This window comes from Argiope bruennichi, chromosome 7 (genome assembly GCF_947563725.1).
Source record: "Argiope bruennichi chromosome 7, qqArgBrue1.1, whole genome shotgun sequence".
Taxonomy (NCBI): Eukaryota; Metazoa; Arthropoda; class Arachnida; order Araneae; family Araneidae; genus Argiope; species Argiope bruennichi.
The window spans coordinates 2,077,220-2,097,888 of NC_079157.1; the positions used below are offsets into that span (position 1 = coordinate 2,077,220).

A 20,669-nucleotide genomic window follows, 5' to 3' on the forward strand; every position below is an offset into this window, starting at 1 on the left:
AAAAAAGGTAAAGAAATAAATATTGAAGAATTTGTACATTTATATATAAATGCAAGTCTTGCACATTTTTGTACAAAGCAGAGGGGGAGGGGAGAAGCAATAAAACTTAAAGTACTGAAATGCACTTAAGAACTTATAGTTTGCAAGGTTATTTCTTTAAAAAAAAAAAAAAAACTTTATGGTTTGTTATTAATCTTATTTTAAAAAAAACAATGTTTCATATTTAGTAAGACATGGGTGAATAAATAATACATTTAACCATCCAACTGCAAACAATTTTTCATTTTTTTTGTTACAAAACAGAGTTATTATAAATTGCTATTCATATGTAATGCCAAAACTAGTTAGCCTGTCAAGGTGTACAAAATAGTTCATTCAAGGGCATGAAAAAGATTCTTCGCTTGAAATTCATCAAAGACATTTCATTTTATTTACAAACTGAAGTTAACTGGGAGACAGACAAAAAGTTATATTTTAATTATATAGAAATTCATTTAATTTTAAATCATATAATTGACTAAGTATCATTACGGAACTAATGACAAAATTATATATAGAATCAAAATACCTTTAGAAGGCCTAAGAAAAGAAACAATATTTTAAATTCTTGAAGATATAACACATCCAAAACAATAAAAGAATATGATAAGCCCTCCAGAACATCTTGGAAAAAAAAATTAAATAAGGTTCTTTTCTTAGTGTCATGTGAAACAGTAAATATTAAATATTTACAAACAAGCTGACCTCAGCATCTCTAAATTTTTAAAAGTAATATTAGAACAGCTATTCAAATTGCATTAATACATTCAAGAGAATCAAAAAGATCTCACAGTACTCTTCAGATATATTTTATGGTGTTTAAAAGATTTTATATTCAAATAATAATTTCTGGATAGATTCTTTATACAGAAAAAAAAAAAAAAAAACTGAGTTAAATAATTTTCATAGCTATTAAGACTACAGTCAGCAAGAAACTAGTTTAATAGAAGAAAAGCTATGAGGTACATCATTATATACCATATATAGTATATGGTTATATCATAATTATAAGCTATTGACGTAATAAATAAAAATTCACTTTAAACATTAACAATCAATATTCTATTATCATAATTATTGTATTAAAAAATATGATCAAAATTTAATTTTTTTAGACATTTGTATATTAAATCAAATATCTTTGTTTAATACTTTTTTTTTAATTTAATTTTACCTCAGAGTAAAATTAGAACTATAAATAATTCTTTTTACTAAACAAATTATAAAGCATGCTGGTTAAACTATAAAATTTATTTAGTAAGCCATTAATTTAACAAATTAATAAAACTGTCTTTATTTTGAATATTTTGGTTCATTAATACTAAATTTATTAACAGCAGAATATCACTTAATGAGCATCTTACTCACAATGCAAAACACTCGTTAAATGAGACAATTTTTTTGATAGGAACCCATGTAAAATAGGGCAATGCATTCCCTTCAGAGAGGAAAAAAAGTCAAATTTATAGTATTGTAATTTATTATTTTTAATGTATGCCTTTTCTTTCTTTCTTTCTTTCTTTTACAAAAAAATTGTTTAATTAGACATTTGTCTATGCTTCAAAGTTTGGAGAAAATTAGACAAAGCAATATCAGTAAATGAATTTGTAGCACATATTTGCCACCATTTATGCAGTTTGAATTTCCCTGACATTTTCAGGTTTTTTTAAAGAAATTTCCCTGACTTTTTCGTATTATCTAATATCCTCAAAATAATGTTGCTTTCCTTCCTTTTCTTTATTTATTGTACAATGTGCTTTTATTTGTATTCAAAAAATTGTTTTACTAATTTAACTTAAATCAATGTAAAATAAAATGTAATGCTCAGAAAACAACACAAAAACACATTTTCAATTATTAAATCATAAACAGGTTCCAATTATGTAAAACTTTTTTTTTCTCCAAATATATTAACTAACACTAGGAGATGCATGTCCATCTAGATGTAACTGCTGCCAGATTTACTCACAAAAGATGCAGTACCAAAATCCATGCACATTGGTTGCTTGCCTAAGAATGAAATGATTTGTTTCCTTCCAGTGAGTCTTTCCTTATCCATACTGTTCATCAACACATATATCAGAACTGAACAATAATTCTATGAACAGAAAAAAGAAAAAAACATTTTAGAAAAGAAAATTTTTTTAATGAAAATGCATGAATTTTTAACCCACCAACTATAGGAGAAAATCATCTGTATACTGACTGAATGCTTAAATACAGAAATAAGTGGAGAACGGGACCTTATCATCAATATATATGCTAACTTAATGTAATAAAGAAAAGCAAACAAAATTTCTGAGGAATATGTTATACATTTATATAGTAATTATGCGATAAATTAGATATGATGTTTAATTTTTCTTTCCTATTGTAGCTCTAAATATTAATTTAACCAATTTTATGGTACTTAAACTGTTTTAGCTAATGCTAAACCTATCCTAATACCCTATCCAGCAATAATAATTTTATAATCAATTAATGCAATGTCATAAATAATGGAAGAAACCAGAGTAAAAATTGTTTTAAGTAACTATACAGAATATAAGAACAGGACAAATAATAATCTGGTTAATAGACGCAGAACAAACAGCACAAATTTTGACGTACGGAAGTTGTTCATTTTGTAGGATTTCTTCAATAGGCACTGATGATATTGCATAACCGAAATTTCAATCCCTTAGACACTAAAGCATAAATCTTTGTCTACCTAGTTGCTAGTGCAAAAAAAAAAAAAAAAAAAAAAAAAAGATTTGATAATAAGTAAATGGATTTTTATTAGTTGGCAATGATATTTCATTCTACTTATGAAACAATACCAGAGAATTATTCCTTTTGATGAGAATTATCAATTGTCAAAAAACTCCCAGTTTCAAAATAAATTATCCTTATTTTTCCTGAAATTTCTTGACTATTCCCAGCTGGCAGCCACCCTGTACTACCTTATTAGAGTGATGCTTCTCAATGTATAATGTAAAAAATTCCCTTGCTTACATGATCTCTTCCTTATTTCATTGGAAGGTTGTTCTGTTGAGTCTATTATTTCATTCTCTCCAGACCAAACCTCCTTCGCAAATTTTTTCTGCGACACAGAATAAAGTTCCATAAATTCTTTAGTAACTCTGGCTATGTCCCTTAGCCTATTCATCAATTTCATTGCTATCTACTTCTAGCTTAATAAACTTTGAGACTTTAGAGATTGGCCAAAAATGCAATCTAGTCTAGTAAAAGTTCAAATCACCTTTCCTTAGTCAAATTATTATTTTATACTAATTATACCTGCTGGTCTTCACCGGGGATATTGGTTATATTTAATTTCAGTTAAGTCATTTAGATATAACTTCATGTTCATGATTCCTCCAAATTGTCTGGTATAAGCCATGTTTTTTTAACGAACTTTCATATGTTTTATTTATAGAGTACATGCACTCTTTCAATGGAACTTAGTACCATGACATCTTAACACTATGAAAAAAATAAATAAACAGTTCATCTATCTTCGAAATTTTGGGATATTGTAACTTTGCCTTTTTTATTCGGTTTGTAAACTATATAGTTTTAAACAGAATCTTTCTTCTTTAGCTTTCAACTAATGGGTAAAAATCAAGCAATTAAATATTTGATGAAATAATGAAAACAGTTTGAATTTCAGGGAAACAATGTAATTGATTGTTAAAAATTAGGTATAAAATTTAAAAAAAAAAAAAAAAACTGTCAAAATTTTGGAAAACTTGTATGGCTATTAAATTGGTATGGTTAAAAGACAACTAAGTAAATATTTAAATGGTGTAAAGTTCCTTTTTGTGCAATTATATTTTCAGAAATTATTGCAAAACAATGCAAAAATTATACTTAATTTTTAATTAATTAAAATTTTACAAAAACAGTCTGCCATATTAGCACAAAATGCCATTTTATAATATCTTTTTGACATTGGCCAATATTCAGAACATCAAATAACATTGTGGAAATATTGTACTGAATCTTATGCTAATAAGGTAAGGTCCCACCCTCCAAAGTATGTGTAAATCCAATTTTGGTCTGTCCTGAAGAATGAAAACACACACATTTATCTTTATTATTATTAGAAGCATCATCTCCTTACTTAAATTATTGTGAGAGCTGCTAATCTAATAGATCTCATATTCTGTATGGTGCATTCTGCGTCATTGATTACATCAGAACAATTATATGATTTCTGCGCGCCTAAAATTGACAGTACGAAAGTTAGACAGTAGTAGACATGCCGCTCACATTCATTTACCTTTTAAATGTCTTTATATTAATTATGTAAGGTTTTGTCACAGTATTAACTTATATGTCATTTCTTAATAAATATATGTTAAATATTAATAATGGTCATTGCCTTTCCCCCGTTTCAGGGGGCTCGAACTTTTTCGTGAACTGCCTTCCTTAGTAAATCCTGCCTTCTTAATATAATATTGAAAATTATTGGAAGGGATGGGAAGTGAAAAATTTTACAATTTTTAAAAACCATATAAATGTGTTAACTTTTCAAAACTGAAAATAGAGTGTTTTTATTAGAATAGAGATATTCACATTTTCATTAATCACTCCGTTTTTGTGATTGATTTAGTTGATTAAACTTATTTTAAATAAAAAGATTTAGCAAATCTTATTATCAAAAATATTAATGTCTCAAGAATATTTTGTTAAATATGATTTACAGGACTGAGGATCTTTGTAAAAATTTAAAATTCGGAATTCATCAGAGAATTTATTGATTCAAGTTATATATATAAAAAAAATTATTTACTTTATTTAAACAATTTTGTTAGGAGATGTATATCTATTTCTAAAGATTTACGTATTAGCTATCACAATCTGATTAGACTTAATATCCTGTATATATTAAACTATGCATGCCTTAAATAAAACTGATTTATTGAATCAATAATATAGATGTAAAAGATTATTGAAACTTTTTTCTTGCATCTAAACTTTAGAAAATATATTTTATATTTATTTCATTTCATACAGACACTAATTACAGTAACACTTCCTAAAATTACATTTTTTTATATTTAATTTGCATTATGAGTTAACTTATTTTTTTATTTCAGCTTCTGTCAACATGTTGATAAAAGCTAAATTTTTTTTCCTATGCACTTTAAATGGCTTGTGCAAGTCAATTTTTTTTTATTTTGCGTGAAATCACTTGTTGAAAAATAGAACTTTAATTGATAGATCAAAACATTAGTACCATTAAAAAGAAATTTTTTGAAATTTAACTTGATGTAAAAATTCTTTTTATGTGATAATATTTTCGGAAGTTATCGTGAAGACACTACGAAATTTCGCCTAATTTTTTTTATTAAGATTCTAATTAAAAATCTCTCTGAAGTGCACATGCCTGTCCTCCAAGGTATATATATATGCTAAATTTGGTAGCTGTAGGTCAGGCAGTCTGGCCTATAGAGAACCAACATACATGCAGTGAGCTTTATTATAAGTATAGATATTATCTAATCCAGGGGCTTTTTTAATTTTAGCTTTTGATATAATATATGATTTCAGAAGGTTATTTTTTTTAGAAATTTGACTGGGTGCGGAATCTTGTAAAAATTTTCAATGGATTTGCTAATGGTTTCCATGCATTAGGAATTCCAAAATAGTTAATTTAAAATTGAGTTTCTAAATAACCAGCAATAAGTATGGCTTTATCCTGATCTGCATGTACATTATAATTACTGATAGGATTTACTAGTTGATGAATAATAACTTTCTTTTTCTAAATATTTAGCTCATTTTAACCATGCAGCCATTAAATTACTGAATGCTAAAAGGCATATGTGACTAGGGCATATTTATTGCAACTTCTTTGAAATATGGCTTGTGCTCTGTTACAGTTATTTTTACCTACTGGGTTGCTAGAACTTCTTCAGTTAGTTTCTTTTAGTTTTTATTCTTTGTAGAAGGGGGAATAAATAAACCTGAGTCTTTAGCAGGGTGTAAGATGATATAGTATGCTTTTTGAATATCAGATGTTAATTTTAAGATTCTATTTTTGAGTTCTGTAGTGAGAACAATGGAGTCAGGAAAATTTAACATTATCATTGAAGTGTTTGTGGAAATTAGTCTAGCCAGTGGTGACTTTTTGTAAGTTAAGAATTATTGAAGTAAAGCTAAAGTAGAAGTAGTAAGCTAGAATAGGATTAAAGTCAGAAAAATCTTTCAAGGATTGATTTAATTGAGAGGTCATTTTTTAATGAGAACGAGATTAAACATGAAACAAACATTGGGTTTGTAACTTGTCCAGGTGAAAAGGCAATTATTTCAAGGTTGTTCTTTTGTGCAAAGTTTAAGATTTTCATACTGGTGCTATTTACATTTTCATACTTCCAAGCAATAGGGTGCATATTAAAACTACCAAAAAAGATGGCATTGTTGCTGTTTCAAAGATAATAAAAGTTTATAACTGAATGACAGAGAATATAAATAAAAACAGTAAAAAGAGGTTGGTTAATTAGATTAATTACAAGTACAGTTGCTGAAATAGAAAAGACAGAACAGTGGAAATTTCTTTGCAGCTATTGTTTAACAAAAATAGAAGATCCATTTCAGGAACAGAGGTGAAATGGAGATACATTGTTAGAATAAATTATAATTATTATTACAATTTGGGGGGGGGATATATTTTTTTGAATTTTGAAGTGCAATTTCTGGGATATGGAGATCTGGCTTGTGCTCATCCACAAAGAGTTGGAAATTAAACAATTCCATCCCTAGCATTCCAGTAGCATATTGCAAGCTCTTTTTCGGTGCCTAGGTTATATCGCATGAATAAGAAAATGAAAAGATTTGAAGTTTGTCAAAGATATTGCTTATGCATCCAAGAATTGATTTCAGAAATACTGGAAATCTGAAATACTCTGAAGAGTTTTTAAAATTCCTTTAATTAGATGATTTAAAGACACTACAGCCTTTTAAATCATCTACTTTATTTCTTTTGATTTGCACATTGCTAATCCCTTTATCAGGAACATTTTCCTCAAGAATAAAATAATTTTGCTCAGGCTTACCAAATGCAATATCAACTCTTGCTGCATTAGTATATGAGAGTTTGGAGCTTACATGTCTGTAAAATTGTAGGCTAACATTTCTTAAATTGGGTTTGTCAGCTCTCAAGAATTTTTCGCAGACTCTCTATAGGGAGAAAAGCTCTTCTATATGACAATTGATGCATTGAGATTAATTATTTTCCTCTGTTCATCGAGTTTGATGAGTTTAGTGCATTGTAAATGTATCTTTTTGGTTTCTGTTCAAGATCTAAAATCAACTGCAGCATGATGATGAGAATTTCAATTAAAACATTGTAATTCTCTAATTCGTCTTTGAAATCATTCAAAAACAAAAATTTTCAATCAAATAAATTTCTTTATTTTTCTTAGATTTGGAAATATGGTTCAGAAGAAAATATTTATAGTGGGAGGAGGTGCTTATAGTATAATCCAGCTAATTATAAAATTTCATCTACAGTAAATAAATTAATTTTCTCGAGACAGGCTTTAATTTCACTCAATTTGAAATACTATAGAAGATCTCTAATCACTAATTGGATCTTTTCCATTTAGGAGAAGGAATAAAATAATCAAATTATTTCAATTTAAGAAAGATGATTAATTTACATTGTTCCTCTGCATCCATTGTATAAAATATTAGAAAAATATCACTTGATTTAGTGGTTTTTAACTGCATTGTAAATCCTTTTTTGAATATGAACTGGGGCTATTTTTTGTTTCTCCCTTCTTTTTTTTGGTTCATAGTTGGTTCTTTTGCCTGTCTCATCATTCGCATTATTTTAATATGCATTTGCAAATCTATTTATGTTAGTGATAATGTAGGAATTATGAGAATTTATTGTAACATGTCTTGTCTGTATATTTGAAATTCTTGCTCTCACTGCTTTGCTAAGATTAAGTAATTCTTTTAAGCCATTATTAGGGTCAGGTCCCTTAGAAAAAATTCTATCCAAGTTATGCACATATTATATACAGTTTACAGATTGATATAATGGAAATCTGCTTACCAATTTAGTCAAGTTAAGCATTTCAGTCTGTATCTTCTCCAGTCTTTCAAATATTTCATACCTGAACGTGTCTTCAAGTCCAAATTGATTTACATATTTTAAAAATTGATTTAAACCTGTTATTTTCCGAGAGTTCACTAATCATTTTGAAATTCTTGCAATATTAGCATAGTCAAAATCACTCTGGTGAACATGTAAGTCATCATCTGGTGGTTTATCCAAGATTTCCATGGTAGTAATGTAATGAAATCAGACATCCTCTCTCTTAAGAGTCCAGAACCTGAATCCACTAAAGAATATCATTGAAAGAAGTTATTTGTTTTATAAATCATCATGATAAATAAATAAATAACAGTTTGTTTTTTTTCACTTAAAAGATTGAATTACAAATAGAATAAACTTTATGAGCTGATTTAATGAAAAATTTTAATATAAATTTCAAAATTCCATCTTTATAATCTTTTTTTCATAATTTTTTCAATTTACCACTTTAATCATTGAAAAAAATTTCCTTAATTAAGCATTTGTAAGTTTTAAAAATTGCAATATTTAAAAAATATTTTAAAATGTTTGAATCTAATAACAGTTTACTACATGATTTGTACATATGCTCTTAAATATATTTTACATATGCTTCGTAAAATATTCCTTAAAGAAAATCAAGATTTTAATCAAATTTAAAAACAAAATCTATAATAAATCCTTACTTATATATCAATATATTATCATATACAAAATGAATTGCATTCTAATTATCTGCATTCCAACTCTTGATGGCTCGTTATACAGGAGCTACACAGATTTAAAAAGTATTGCTTCTCAATAAGATACATCTTTTAAAACCATTCTAATTGCTTTTCCAAATGTATATGAGTATTATTCTTATTAACTGCTAAGCATCTTTGCAATACAAAGGGAAAAGCACTTCCCATATTTACAATGAATAATGTATATATTTTTTTTATGAATATATCTATTTTTTTATGAATATATCTATTTGGAAAATACTATAGCCTTAGTTTTTGAAACTTTTGATAATGGACACGGGCATGTTTTACCGCTCTAAGTATTGACCAATGTTTATCAATGCTTAATTAAATGACAACATCGCAAACATATTACAGTTCAGCAGAAGGTAGAAATCAGAAAAGGTTATAGAAATTCTTAGCTAAACGGGTTTGGGTAAATAACTAGCTCTGAATGCAACATAAAATACTCAATGAAACATCATTCTTCACATATATTATGATAAAAGGATTAATAGTGATGATTTATTATCTTTCCTTATAGTGAAAATGAATGTGTGTGTATGTGTATTTATGCTGTACAAAACAAACTATTTCACTAAAAGATACCAAATTTGATACATTATATATTTTGCAGTGAGGTAATAGCCATCTTGGACCAATTTTTTTAAAAAAATTTTAACTAAAAATTAAGCAAAAATTTGGGATTTTTCAGCTGTAACTTCTGAAAAAAACTGAACCAAAATTACTTTTATGTAATCTTAAAAATTCAAAAAATTATCATTTCAGTTATAATAATTTTCTGCAGAATTAATTTTAAGAAAACATAAGAATTATTGAAGGTCACCAAAGTTATTAATAAAAGTAAAAATTAATATTGCGATTATAATTTCATTTTTGTTTTACAATCTGAATTACTACTGAAATTAATAGAAAAAATAATGAAACAAGTAAAATAATGCAATTTAACCGCCAACCTTAACAAAAATGATTTTTGAAAAGCAGATTTCAGGGAAAGAAGTGGTATATCTTCTTACACATGAGAACAGTCTGCAAAAGATTTAAATTTATATTTAAAATATTATTAATGGTAAAAGTTTACAATTGGGTGTCCTTTGATTTTTTGGCGATTTTTTTTTAGGCTATGATTGGCACCAAGGGGATTTTTTGGTCTGTAACTCAACAGTAATGTCAACGAAATTAAAACATTATAGAAAACTTCATCGCTGAAATTTGTTGCCAAGCGAAAGGGCACCCAAATCTACACTAGAACCTTATAAACATGCAGAAAAATGCCAAATTTCAGATTGATTTAAGTTAGGAAAATTACACTATTAGAAGTTTAGAAATAGCAAAGTATATTCAGTTTTTAGGAATTTTAGGGAAGCTGACAGAAAACAAAGGGAACAAACGCACAGTAAAATGAATAGAATGGTATAAGGCTTCTAAAATAATATGAAAGAAATATTTATCAAAATTGGAAGCTTAAAAATATTTTGCCGAGGAGATTATAATGAGCATATAATATACAATTGGAAATTTTGGTGACCATTAATCCCCATAAACCAGCAGGCTGTCTAGGACGGCTAGTTTAAAATGAAATAAATTATAACAGATATATACATTTGTCTCCAAACAAAAACAAAAAAATTAAAAGTGAATATGCAACTCTTTTTTTAAAAATGTTGCATACACCAGAAAAAAAAATCAATTCATTGTATAAAAGATATAAAATTCAATTATTTAGAGTTATTATTAAGTTACTTTAAAGTTGCTACTAAGTTGAAGTTTTCTATCAGTTCAAAATTCCAAATCAGAAATGCTAACAACTCATTAAAATCTCACAGGAAAGCTTATTTACAACAGAAAAAAGCTAAAAATTGAAACCAATGAACAGATCTCTATTGGTACTTGTGGATATTTCTGGTCCCTGGTGTACTTGATGATTTTCAGTTATACTCCATTATACATAAAGCATCTTTTCAATATTTCTAGTTTGCTTGGCAATAAACTCCAGGGCAAAAATACCCAAAACTATCCTGACATAATTTATATATTTAATTAATAATATTTAATTCTGCATGTTTAATTTCTCTAGCAAAAGCAAGCAAAACAAAGTATTCAAATATGACAGATTTGAGCTAAGAAAAATATACATCAAATGCAATGATATTTTGCCCTGATAATAATGTCAATTTAAAAAATAATGCTACCAAAATAAATTATAGCAATTAAGTAACAAGTGATAAAAAAGTGAGCACAGATCTTTATTGAAGAAAAGGCTACAAAACAAAAAGGTAGTTTTCCAGAAATGAAATAATACAAGAAAAAATTGCACAAAAGTGTGCTGAATAAAACATTCCTATACAAAGTTACAGCAACAATTTTTCTACGGTTTATTTAGAATGGTACACTTACCATAAATCAATGTTCTTTTCTTTTTTCAATCCTCCACTTTTTAGAACAATCTTTACACACACTCAAACACAAATGTATTAGATCTAAGATTACTGGACGACCTCTTAAGCAATGACAATCACATTTGTTATTGCTTAAAAAAAAAAAAAAAAAAAAAAAAATGCTAATTTGTTCACTGTTCTGTAATTTTAAGTCTTAACTTAAAAATCCAGAAAATATTATACACCACATACCATTTAATGTAAATGAATGCTTGGAAAATCAAAGCACAAGATACTGTTAGCTGTAATCATGCTCTACTAAGAATGAACAATTTACAAAAGGGAGACAGTAATTATGGTCATGTAACACTTGAGAAGTAACTTGCTGTTTTTGAAAAACATATTCTGTTTTTTCAAACATGGATGGCAAACTTGATAACATTATTGGTTCACATTTTTTGTGCTTTTCATAAATGTAATCTGGTAATTTCCAAAGATGGACAAAAGGTTTCTTCATTTGTACTGAATTCAATGAAGTCTGAAGTTGACTTGAATGTTTACGAGGCTGTTTTTGACATAATTTAACAACAGATTTCTTAGTTCTTGAAAATGTATTATTTGGAGAATTGCTGTCATTGTTTTTTGGGAAATTCAGTAACCAGCGATGCATAAAATCAGAAATATCTGAAGAACTGTCAGAATCTGTCTCTGAAGACTCAGTAGTAGACGAATCTTCTTCAGATTTTTGAAATATAGATTCAACAGATGATTGTGAAGTAGTCCTTTTTGTTTTAGAATATGCTTTGTTCTTGTCAGTGCCACTCATTTTCCATTTTTGATGTTTTCCAAGCGAATGATGTAGCATTTCATCAGTGGATGAAGAACTTTCGGAAGATGTAAAAGCATTAAATAATGAGCTATCAGAAAAAGTAGAGCAAGCATTAGTTTTAAAATTCTTCTTTTTTACTCTTTGTGGAATGCTATTTTTAGCTTTTAACCTTGACTTTTTTGAGTCTTTTTGATAAGCCAAAGACAATTTATTTGAATTATTATTAATATTCTTGTATTTTCTAAAAGAAGACATGTCATGAACATAGTTAGGAAGTTTTTCTAAAACTACAAAAACATCTTTTAGATTTCTCACTAAATCTATTAAACAATTAATCTTATTTGCTTTGTCTGAAGTGCTCCCTGAAAACTTTTCCTCTGCAGTGGATGAGAGGATCCTAACTCCCTGCTCCGATTCATTCTTATAAAATTTATTTGCATCTTTGCAGAAATTTAGCTGTTGCTTATTATGATTATTATTTAAAACTTTAACTAAATTATTCTGATCATCAGCTGATACGACAGTAATATTTCCATTCAGCTTTCTTTTCAATGAAGTTTCATATATATTAGAAAATTTGAATAAATCCGAATTTGCTTCCGAGGTTCTCTTTGAAGTTGAACATTTTATGAATTTTTTAGGTAAACCACAATTGAAAGAAATTTCCTCTTCCCCTTCCTCAAATATAACTTCACATAAATGAGACACATTTTCTCGGATTTCCACCTCATCAATTTTCTGATTATTATGCACACTGTAATCGAACATTGGTTTAGAATGACTAGATGTAAATTGCATTGAATAGAAATCATAATTTGCAACTGCTCTTCTATGTAAAGTTTGATGTGACAATTGCAGTTTATTATCATTTGACCTATTTTCTGAAACTAAGGAATTCTTATTTAAAATAGTTGATCTGAAATTTGCTTCCTTCCATGACTTATTAAAGTTCTTGAATTCATAGCTTTGTACATTACTAAAGTTTTTGCACGACTCAGTATCCTGTACATAATTTGGTAGTCTAACCAAACAATCAGATGTTTTAAATTTCTGTTTTGTATTTGAACATTTTTTTGGATGAACAGAGGATCTTGTTGACTCTGTTTCAATGGCACACACATCTGAAGTACATGTGATGTCTGAATTAAGTTCATTTTCGGAGGAAATTTTCAAATTATTGGAATATCCAAAAGTATTAATAGCCCTTTCAAGTGTTTCTTCACAATTAAGACTGTCAGAGACCATAGGCTTTTCAGACAAACTACAAATGTTTTTATCTTTTTTTCTGCTCTCTAAAGTAGCTTCACATATATGTACTACATTTTCTTTAATATCAATGTCAATTAACGTTGAAGGCACTGTTTGTGCTGAAGGGTAATTTAAATGAAGCAATTTATCATCTTTCTGGTTTTCAAAATTCGCAGAATCATTTTCTTCTGTAAGAAAGTTACGTGATTGACTAGAATTATCAAGCAAATGCTGATCACAAATACTTGGACCTGAGAAAAAGTCATGATACCAACTAGTCTTCAACTTCATCAATCGCTCATAAGGAACCACAAGGCTAAATTTGCGAAACATTTTGGATTTGTTATGACTTAACACATGCTCTAGGCAGTCAAGACGATTATTAAAAGATAACTGGCAGAACTCACAGAAAGGTGAAATTTTATGCAAATGCCTATGAATATTAAAATCATCTTTCTCTAGAAACATCATACAACAGATATTGCATTTAAATGGTGCTTCTTTTAAGTGCTTCACATAGTGCACGGCCAAATCTTTCCAATCCGTAAATGCACAATTGCAACTGTCACATACATGAACATGATTAAGATTTGAAGGAAACTTCTGGTTTCCATTTATTGCTCGGGAACTATGGGAGGAAATATGTAATTGTAGGTGAAGTTTCGAAAGACTAGAGAAGTGACAAAATGGACAAAAGTAAGGCATAGCACCTACATGAGTTAAAATGTGTTTTGCTAAACCTGCAAAAGGCCAACAGAATTTCCCACAAACTTCACAAACATTGCTCTCATTGGATCGCAAATGCTTTACATCTAGAACAGTTCTATTTTCCTTCTCGGTGCTCTCCCTTTGTTTAGCTATGCACAAATTCGAAAAAAAATGCATAAAGAAAGCGAACTGGTCTTTGAAAGATAGACTGCAACCCTTGCACGTGAAATCCATGAAGTTGATTAACTCAAAAATTCATAATTAAAAAAAACACAAATAATGCATAATTTACAAATTTTTAAAAAAAAATATCAAAGTTTAAGTAGGACCTTTCTCTTCTCCATTTCAATGTACACAAAATTTCGTCTCCTAGTTGAAGTTGAAGTTAAAGAATGATTTTACTTGCTTCAGTTTCAAGATATCTTACAACATGCTTTTCCAACGATCCTTTGAACAAAATTGGTACCACAATTGAATTTTGGAGAAAATTTAAAATAACCGAGTAAGGATGAAGAATATTTTACGAACTGTTACTATACAACCAATATCAAAAAGTCACAAATATCAGTGATCAAAACTATTCAAAGGAAGAGTGTGCTTAAAATCCTTGATATGATGATATTTCAATTAGGTTAGGGATAATAAATGTTTTACGAGTGGTTATTATGTAAGAAATAACAAAAGTCGCAAATATCAGTGATGAATAATTTCCAAAGAGAGGTGTGGTTCAAATCCTTGATATAAATTTAATGGTGATATTTCGATTAAAGGTACAGGATTACGATAGAAAGTTACAACGATACGATCTGTCCAATTAAAGCAAAGGAACAAGAATTCAGTCATGCATCAGGAAACTCTTTTACAAAATGAGGCATGTTCCAGGTAGGGATGACGAATATTTTACAAGTGGTTATTATGTAACCAATATCAAAAAGTCACAAATACCACTGATCAATACTTTTCAAAGAGGGGTGTGATTCAAATCCTTGATACGATCTTACTGGTGATATTTCGATTACAGGTTTTGGATCACGATAGAAAGTAACAATCTATACGATATCACTGAAATTTAAGAGAGCGGTGACTTCATTGAAAGTAACAATCGATACGATCTGTCCAATGGAAGTAGATATGCATAATCCACGATTTTTTGAATAACAAATAATTTTGCTACTGTTATCTTTAAATATTTGTTCCAAATATCTGCTATTTCAATCATAGTATTAATTTAAAATTATTATTTAATATTAAATACAAAATTTATTAATGGGGTCAATTCATGTGACGTAAAAGTCACATGACATGAGCTATACGCGCATGGCATTCAAGTTTCATCCTCACCACTTCCGTCGATTAGTCTGCCATTAACGTTCTCCGCCAAGTATGAAGCGGATTTTTCGGTTTACATTTGAAGTTATAATTTTTGAGTCATTTTCTTTCCTCTTATTATGTGTTAAAAGAGGAAATACTGGTGTGCTGATGGATGCTTTAATGCGAAACACAAGAGTGACTGTCATGATAAAATGTTTTCTTATTTTCCTTTCAACAGTCCTGCCTAGCTTTGGTACCTTTGGTATAGATTTTTTTAAGCCTTCGAAGTCGATGATATGCTTCGATCATTTTGAAGAATTCATTCAGTGTGTGTTCATTTATTAAATCGTAAATGAAATTCCAGTAATCGCAAATGTTTCAGTAATTTTTTAGAAAAAGTCTTCGAAAAAAAAAAAAAAAAAGAAAACGGTAAGCGATTTGCCAACAAAAACAATCAAACAAAATCGTGAGAACATTTCCAATTCACTTTATTCACATTTGATGAAATTTCTGATAATTTTGAATATGCTTAGAAGGTTTTAAAATGTTTACATGAATATTATATTGCATTTTCCAAAAAATTTTGTCTAAATTTAATTAATGTAAGTAAACAAATTCCTGCTGCAAAAATAACAACTAATATAATGCTAAACTTAGGTGGAAGTGAATAAATTTCTTAAAGATTTATTTAATAAGTGAAATCTTTACTAACTATTGAAAATTGAATTTTCTTATTGACTGTTATAATATATATATAATTGATGTATTTTATTAAAAGTGCTCTTAATTTGATAAATTGAATGCTATATATAAGAAATACATACATATATATATTTAAGTTTTGAAAACACATGTCATTTAATTAAGTATATAAATTAGTTAAGTAAAAAAACCATTAATTAACGTCAAATAATTTTTGCATTTGAATTTTAGTTTTTGGCATTATAATAAAATGCATTATGAGGTTTTACTTTTTATTATGAATCTTAAAGTTTTCCTATCTTTTAGTAATTCATGTTATTCAGTTATTGCTGGGAAATCATGTCTAATAACAAAAGAGCAAAATGGATGGCTCCAGAAAGCATTATTACTAGTTTTCTAATTACATTTGCAGATTTGTGATGGATTCAAATTAAATTTATATCAAACAACTTTTCCATTGTTAAAAATGAAATGTCAATAGTTTATTGTACTATTTAAACTGAAATTGACTTTTATCATAATATCATGTTATACCATTGTGCACCTCAGTGATTTCTGTTTTAATAAATACAGGTCTTTTCATTGAAAATCAATTTCCATATCAGCATTTATTATATAATTTTTATTCCCAACTTCATTGCTACATGCATGTCTCACTGATTTTTCCTATTTTTTTAACATATCAATTTTGAATTATAAAATTCTGTGAAAGCATAAAAGTGTTTCTTTCAACTCCTCTTTATATCCTATTTAACTTCTCTCTCTCTCTCTCTCTCTGTATATATATATATATATATATATATATATCATGACCTTATTCTTGTTTATTAAATTTACTGTATAGTATATTTTTGTTTTATTTTATGATATTCATTCAATGAAATTTTTATCAATGTAACTTTCGCACTTTAAAAAATTTCATAAATGTTCTGCTTTAAAAATATATTGTTCACCATTATGTTTTTATTATTGATAAAAAAAACTGTTCTTTAGAATCTAGAATGTTTCTGTTGAATAAAATTGATTTCATCATTTACATTGACATTCTTGTCATACTGTGTTTATATTATTTCCAAGTGTCTAGAAAAATAAATGTTGATAAATAGTAAATAGTTTTTTGAATTATTGAGTATATTGAAACTTACATTTGATCATATTTTTTTCAAATAATTATCACATATATTTTATCTATCTATATATATATATATATATATATATTTGTAATGTGAAAATAAAAATTATGAAAGCGTGATTTTGTTTGTTTTCCTTTAATGATTTCTACAAATTAAAATGAAATTATTTATTCATAAGTTGCATAGATAAAAAAAAAAAAGGTATCCATACCTTTTATATTTCATAATTTGAAATTGTAAACAAAATTTATTCAATATATACTAATTTGAGTTTCATGTTCTTTCCTCTGAGCAAACTGAAAGCATCAAAGTCTCAATATTTATAAAAATAGTTACATAAGAAAAAAATATAATAATTCTATTATTAAGCTTTAAAATATTAACTTATCTAAGAGTAATAATTTATTTTTAAAAAGAACTATATTTATAAGATTCAACATTTAATAATATTTAAATAATATGTAAATAAAGAACATATGTAATTTTTCAAAAACACTGCCATAGTCATTTGTCAAAATGTATCCTTTGGATAAAAAAAAGGGGGGGAGGAAGGATATGGGAAAGGAAAGAATAAAGCAGCACCAAACGAATTAAAAAGCGACGTTAATTAATTATGCAAAAACAACAATTCCATTGAAATACTAATTAAAATTTTAATAAAAGATATAAAATTATATAACTACGAAAATTCGGAAAAATAATTCAAAATAAAATCTTTAAAAAAAATCCGAAGTTTTTAATAATTGATCGGCTAGCGTAACATTTACTAAACAATGGTTTCATCAACGTTATCGGCAGACATCCCAACATGCGCAGAATGGTTGAAAATTGAACAGAAACGGTTTGTTAGGTACCTGACACGTGACCGTGAATTGACCCCATTGTAATTAATACTTAATTTACTAATTTAAGTAATGTGTGATTGAATTAATTTATCTATTTCAGCTTACTTCTTAAATTCGATTTTTTTCAAAACCATTTATTTAATTTTTGTATTGGAGTAAACCATTTTCTGAAAAATTTGAATGAAATATAAATGTCATTTCTTTAAATTGTTTACTTTAGTTCTATATTCAACCAATAGATGGCGCCAGCAGTAAATGGAATATATGCAAAGTTAAATCACAAGCAATTAAGAACGATTTGTATGGAACAGTGCATCAACACATACGAATACCAGTAAAACCGGTAACTCTCATGAAGTGGAGCGGCGACTTCACACTTTCCAGTGAAGTCACCGCTCCGATAAATTTCAGTGATATGCAATTCAGTGATACGATAATTCCAAGAATAACCGGTCCGTTCACTTTTCAAGTCATTCACAGATTTCTCCTTTTCTGTTTCGTTAGAGAGCTTCCATTGGACAGATCGTATCGATTGTTACTTTCCAGTGAAGTCACCGCTCCGGTAAATTTCAGTGATATAGTATCGATTGTTACTTTCTATCGTGATCCAAAACCTGTAATCGAAATATCACCAATAAGATCGTATCAAGGATTTGAATCGAACCCCTCTTTGAAAAGTATTGATCACTTGTATTTGTGACTTTTTGATATTGGTTACGTAATAACCGCTCGTAAAATATTCGTCATCCCTAAATGGAATCTCTCGAACAAAACAGAAAAGGAGAAATCTGTGAATGGATTGACTAAGGACTGCACGTTAGCCTACGAGGATAAACTAACTTGTGCAAATTGTGCAGGTGAGCATGCGGCGAACTGGCGCCAATACCCCCGTTTCTCTAAACCAAGTGGTAGTAACAACACCACTACTAATTTCCAAAAAAATCACCCCTCCAAAAAATCCATATGGGATATACCCAGGACGCATCGACCTCTTAAAAATTTCAGAAAAGTAGAAGATAATGTGTCATTCTCAAAAATTCTGACGAATTCAGAGTCAGAATTTCCTCCATTAGAGACCCCAGTGGAAAGTGAAACAATCTCACCAGCTGCTAAAAGACCTATTCCAAATCGGTCGGTCCCAGTGGATGCGATAAATACCAAAATTTTTACCGACATCTTTTCAGGTCTAGCTATGCTCACGAGAGAAGATTGGTGCGAAGCACCTCTTCTACTCCAAGCTTATAGAAAAGCTTTACCAGCAGTTCGTGCTGCATCCCACGGTGCTGATATGGCGTATTTTCTTTTCAACGAATACTTCAATCTTAGTTACGGTCCCCAACATTAACATTCAATCGTAACAACATAATAAACTTGCATAATCTTAAAGTTTGCACCTGGAACGCAAATAGTCAGCGGCCCAGGATCGCTGAGGTGAGAGACTTTGTATCAGAGCAAAATCTTGATGTGTTTTTGGTACAAGAGACCCGACTCCCCCCCGGAGTGCCCACCCCTAATCGCTAATTACCGGATTTATAAAACTGATAGATCCGGAGATAGTTTTAATCGTCAGCGCACTTACGGAGGCACCTATATTTATGTGAAATCAATAATTGAACATCACGTCATCCCCACTTCCGTTTTAGAGAAGATGGACGCGACAAATATTGAGGTTAAATTAGGAATTCTCCCCCCCTCTCAAAATTGTGTCAGCATATGTTCGATCTGGGAGTTCGTACATGTTCCCTCTGGAGGATTTGAAAACAACTTTTAAATTTAGGCCCAAACTTCATCATTGCGGGCGATATGAACGCAGGTCATATCGCTTGGAATAATTACAAATCAACGAGATATGGAATGCAGTTGTTTAATAATCTTGCAACGCAAGACGGAATCAATGTTTTGGCGCCCCACTCACCAACCCACATTAATCAAGTTAGCTCTAATGATTCCATCATAGATTTCGCAATATTGAATTCCTTTCCACTCTCAAATTAGAGTGTTTAATTGTTTAGATTCAGATCACCTTTCAGTAGCTTTGACTTTTAATACTGGAACCTTTTCTCTAAATTCACCAGCACAATTTTCCACTAACTGGGAGAACTTTCGGCATATCTTAAATTCTAAACCCCTTCCCCCCTTCCAAATTAATAGCAATGATGACGCTGAATTTGCAGTTGGAAGTCTAGGAAAAATTCTAACAGAGGCGCTCGCAGAAGCCTCAAAACCAAAATTTAATAAACCTCCAGAGAAGCAAGCTTCCTTTAGAAATCCAAAACAAAATTAAACTGCGAAACTACCTGCGAAGAGTTTGGCAACGATCTCGCGATCCTGAAGTGAGAACGGAACTTCGCAGAACCCAGGATGAGATAAAAGGGTTAAAAGTAGGTCATTTCGAGCAACGGCGAGCTGAGCAGTTAGAAAATCTTGACACCCGCGGCCTCTGGCGCCGCTCTTCCATTCTCCGAAAACCATTCATCCCCCCCAAAAGGGGGAATGGGGGAACTCGCACTTGCTCCCATTGAAAAGGCGGAAATTTTGGCTGATAGCCTCCAAAACCAGTTCGCACCCCACGCAGACGCGTGGCTGTCGAACCCCCCCCCCCCCTTAACGAACTACGTCACAGATCAGCTGGAGAACTTTTTGACACGTGACCACGTAA

General features: G+C 29.2%; 2 protein-coding genes across 3 annotated transcripts in view; one reads left to right on the forward strand and one right to left on the reverse strand.

Annotated features, from left to right (window-relative positions):
- Positions 1–1,219: 1,219 nt before the first annotated feature.
- On the reverse strand, positions 1,220–14,380 carry LOC129976222 (uncharacterized). 2 transcript variants are annotated; one of them, XM_056089677.1, is made up of 3 exons: positions 11,487–14,380; positions 8,090–8,378; positions 1,220–2,137 (listed from the first exon to the last, which is right to left on the reverse strand). In XM_056089677.1, exon 1 carries the CDS (start codon positions 14,251–14,253, stop codon positions 11,533–11,535), a length of 2,721 nt encoding a protein of 906 aa, XP_055945652.1. In that variant the 5' UTR covers positions 14,254–14,380; the 3' UTR covers positions 1,220–2,137; positions 8,090–8,378; positions 11,487–11,532. The 2 variants fall into 2 exon arrangements, with proteins under 2 accessions (XP_055945652.1, XP_055945651.1); XM_056089676.1 differs by having other exon boundaries at positions 11,254–14,380.
- Positions 14,381–19,202: 4,822 nt separating this feature from the next.
- The window catches only part of LOC129974957 (uncharacterized), a 66,219-nt gene continuing 64,752 nt past the window's right edge, over positions 19,203–20,669 (forward strand). The window contains exon 1 of the mRNA XM_056087777.1: positions 19,203–19,303. Coding sequence (XP_055943752.1) covers positions 19,203–19,303 — 101 coding nt within the window. The remainder of the gene's footprint in view (positions 19,304–20,669) is intronic.

Coding starts and splice junctions, on each gene's coding strand:
- LOC129976222 (XM_056089677.1), bottom strand. CDS start 14,253: ATGGATTTCACGTGCAAGGGTTGCAGTCTATCTTTCAAAGACCAGTTC.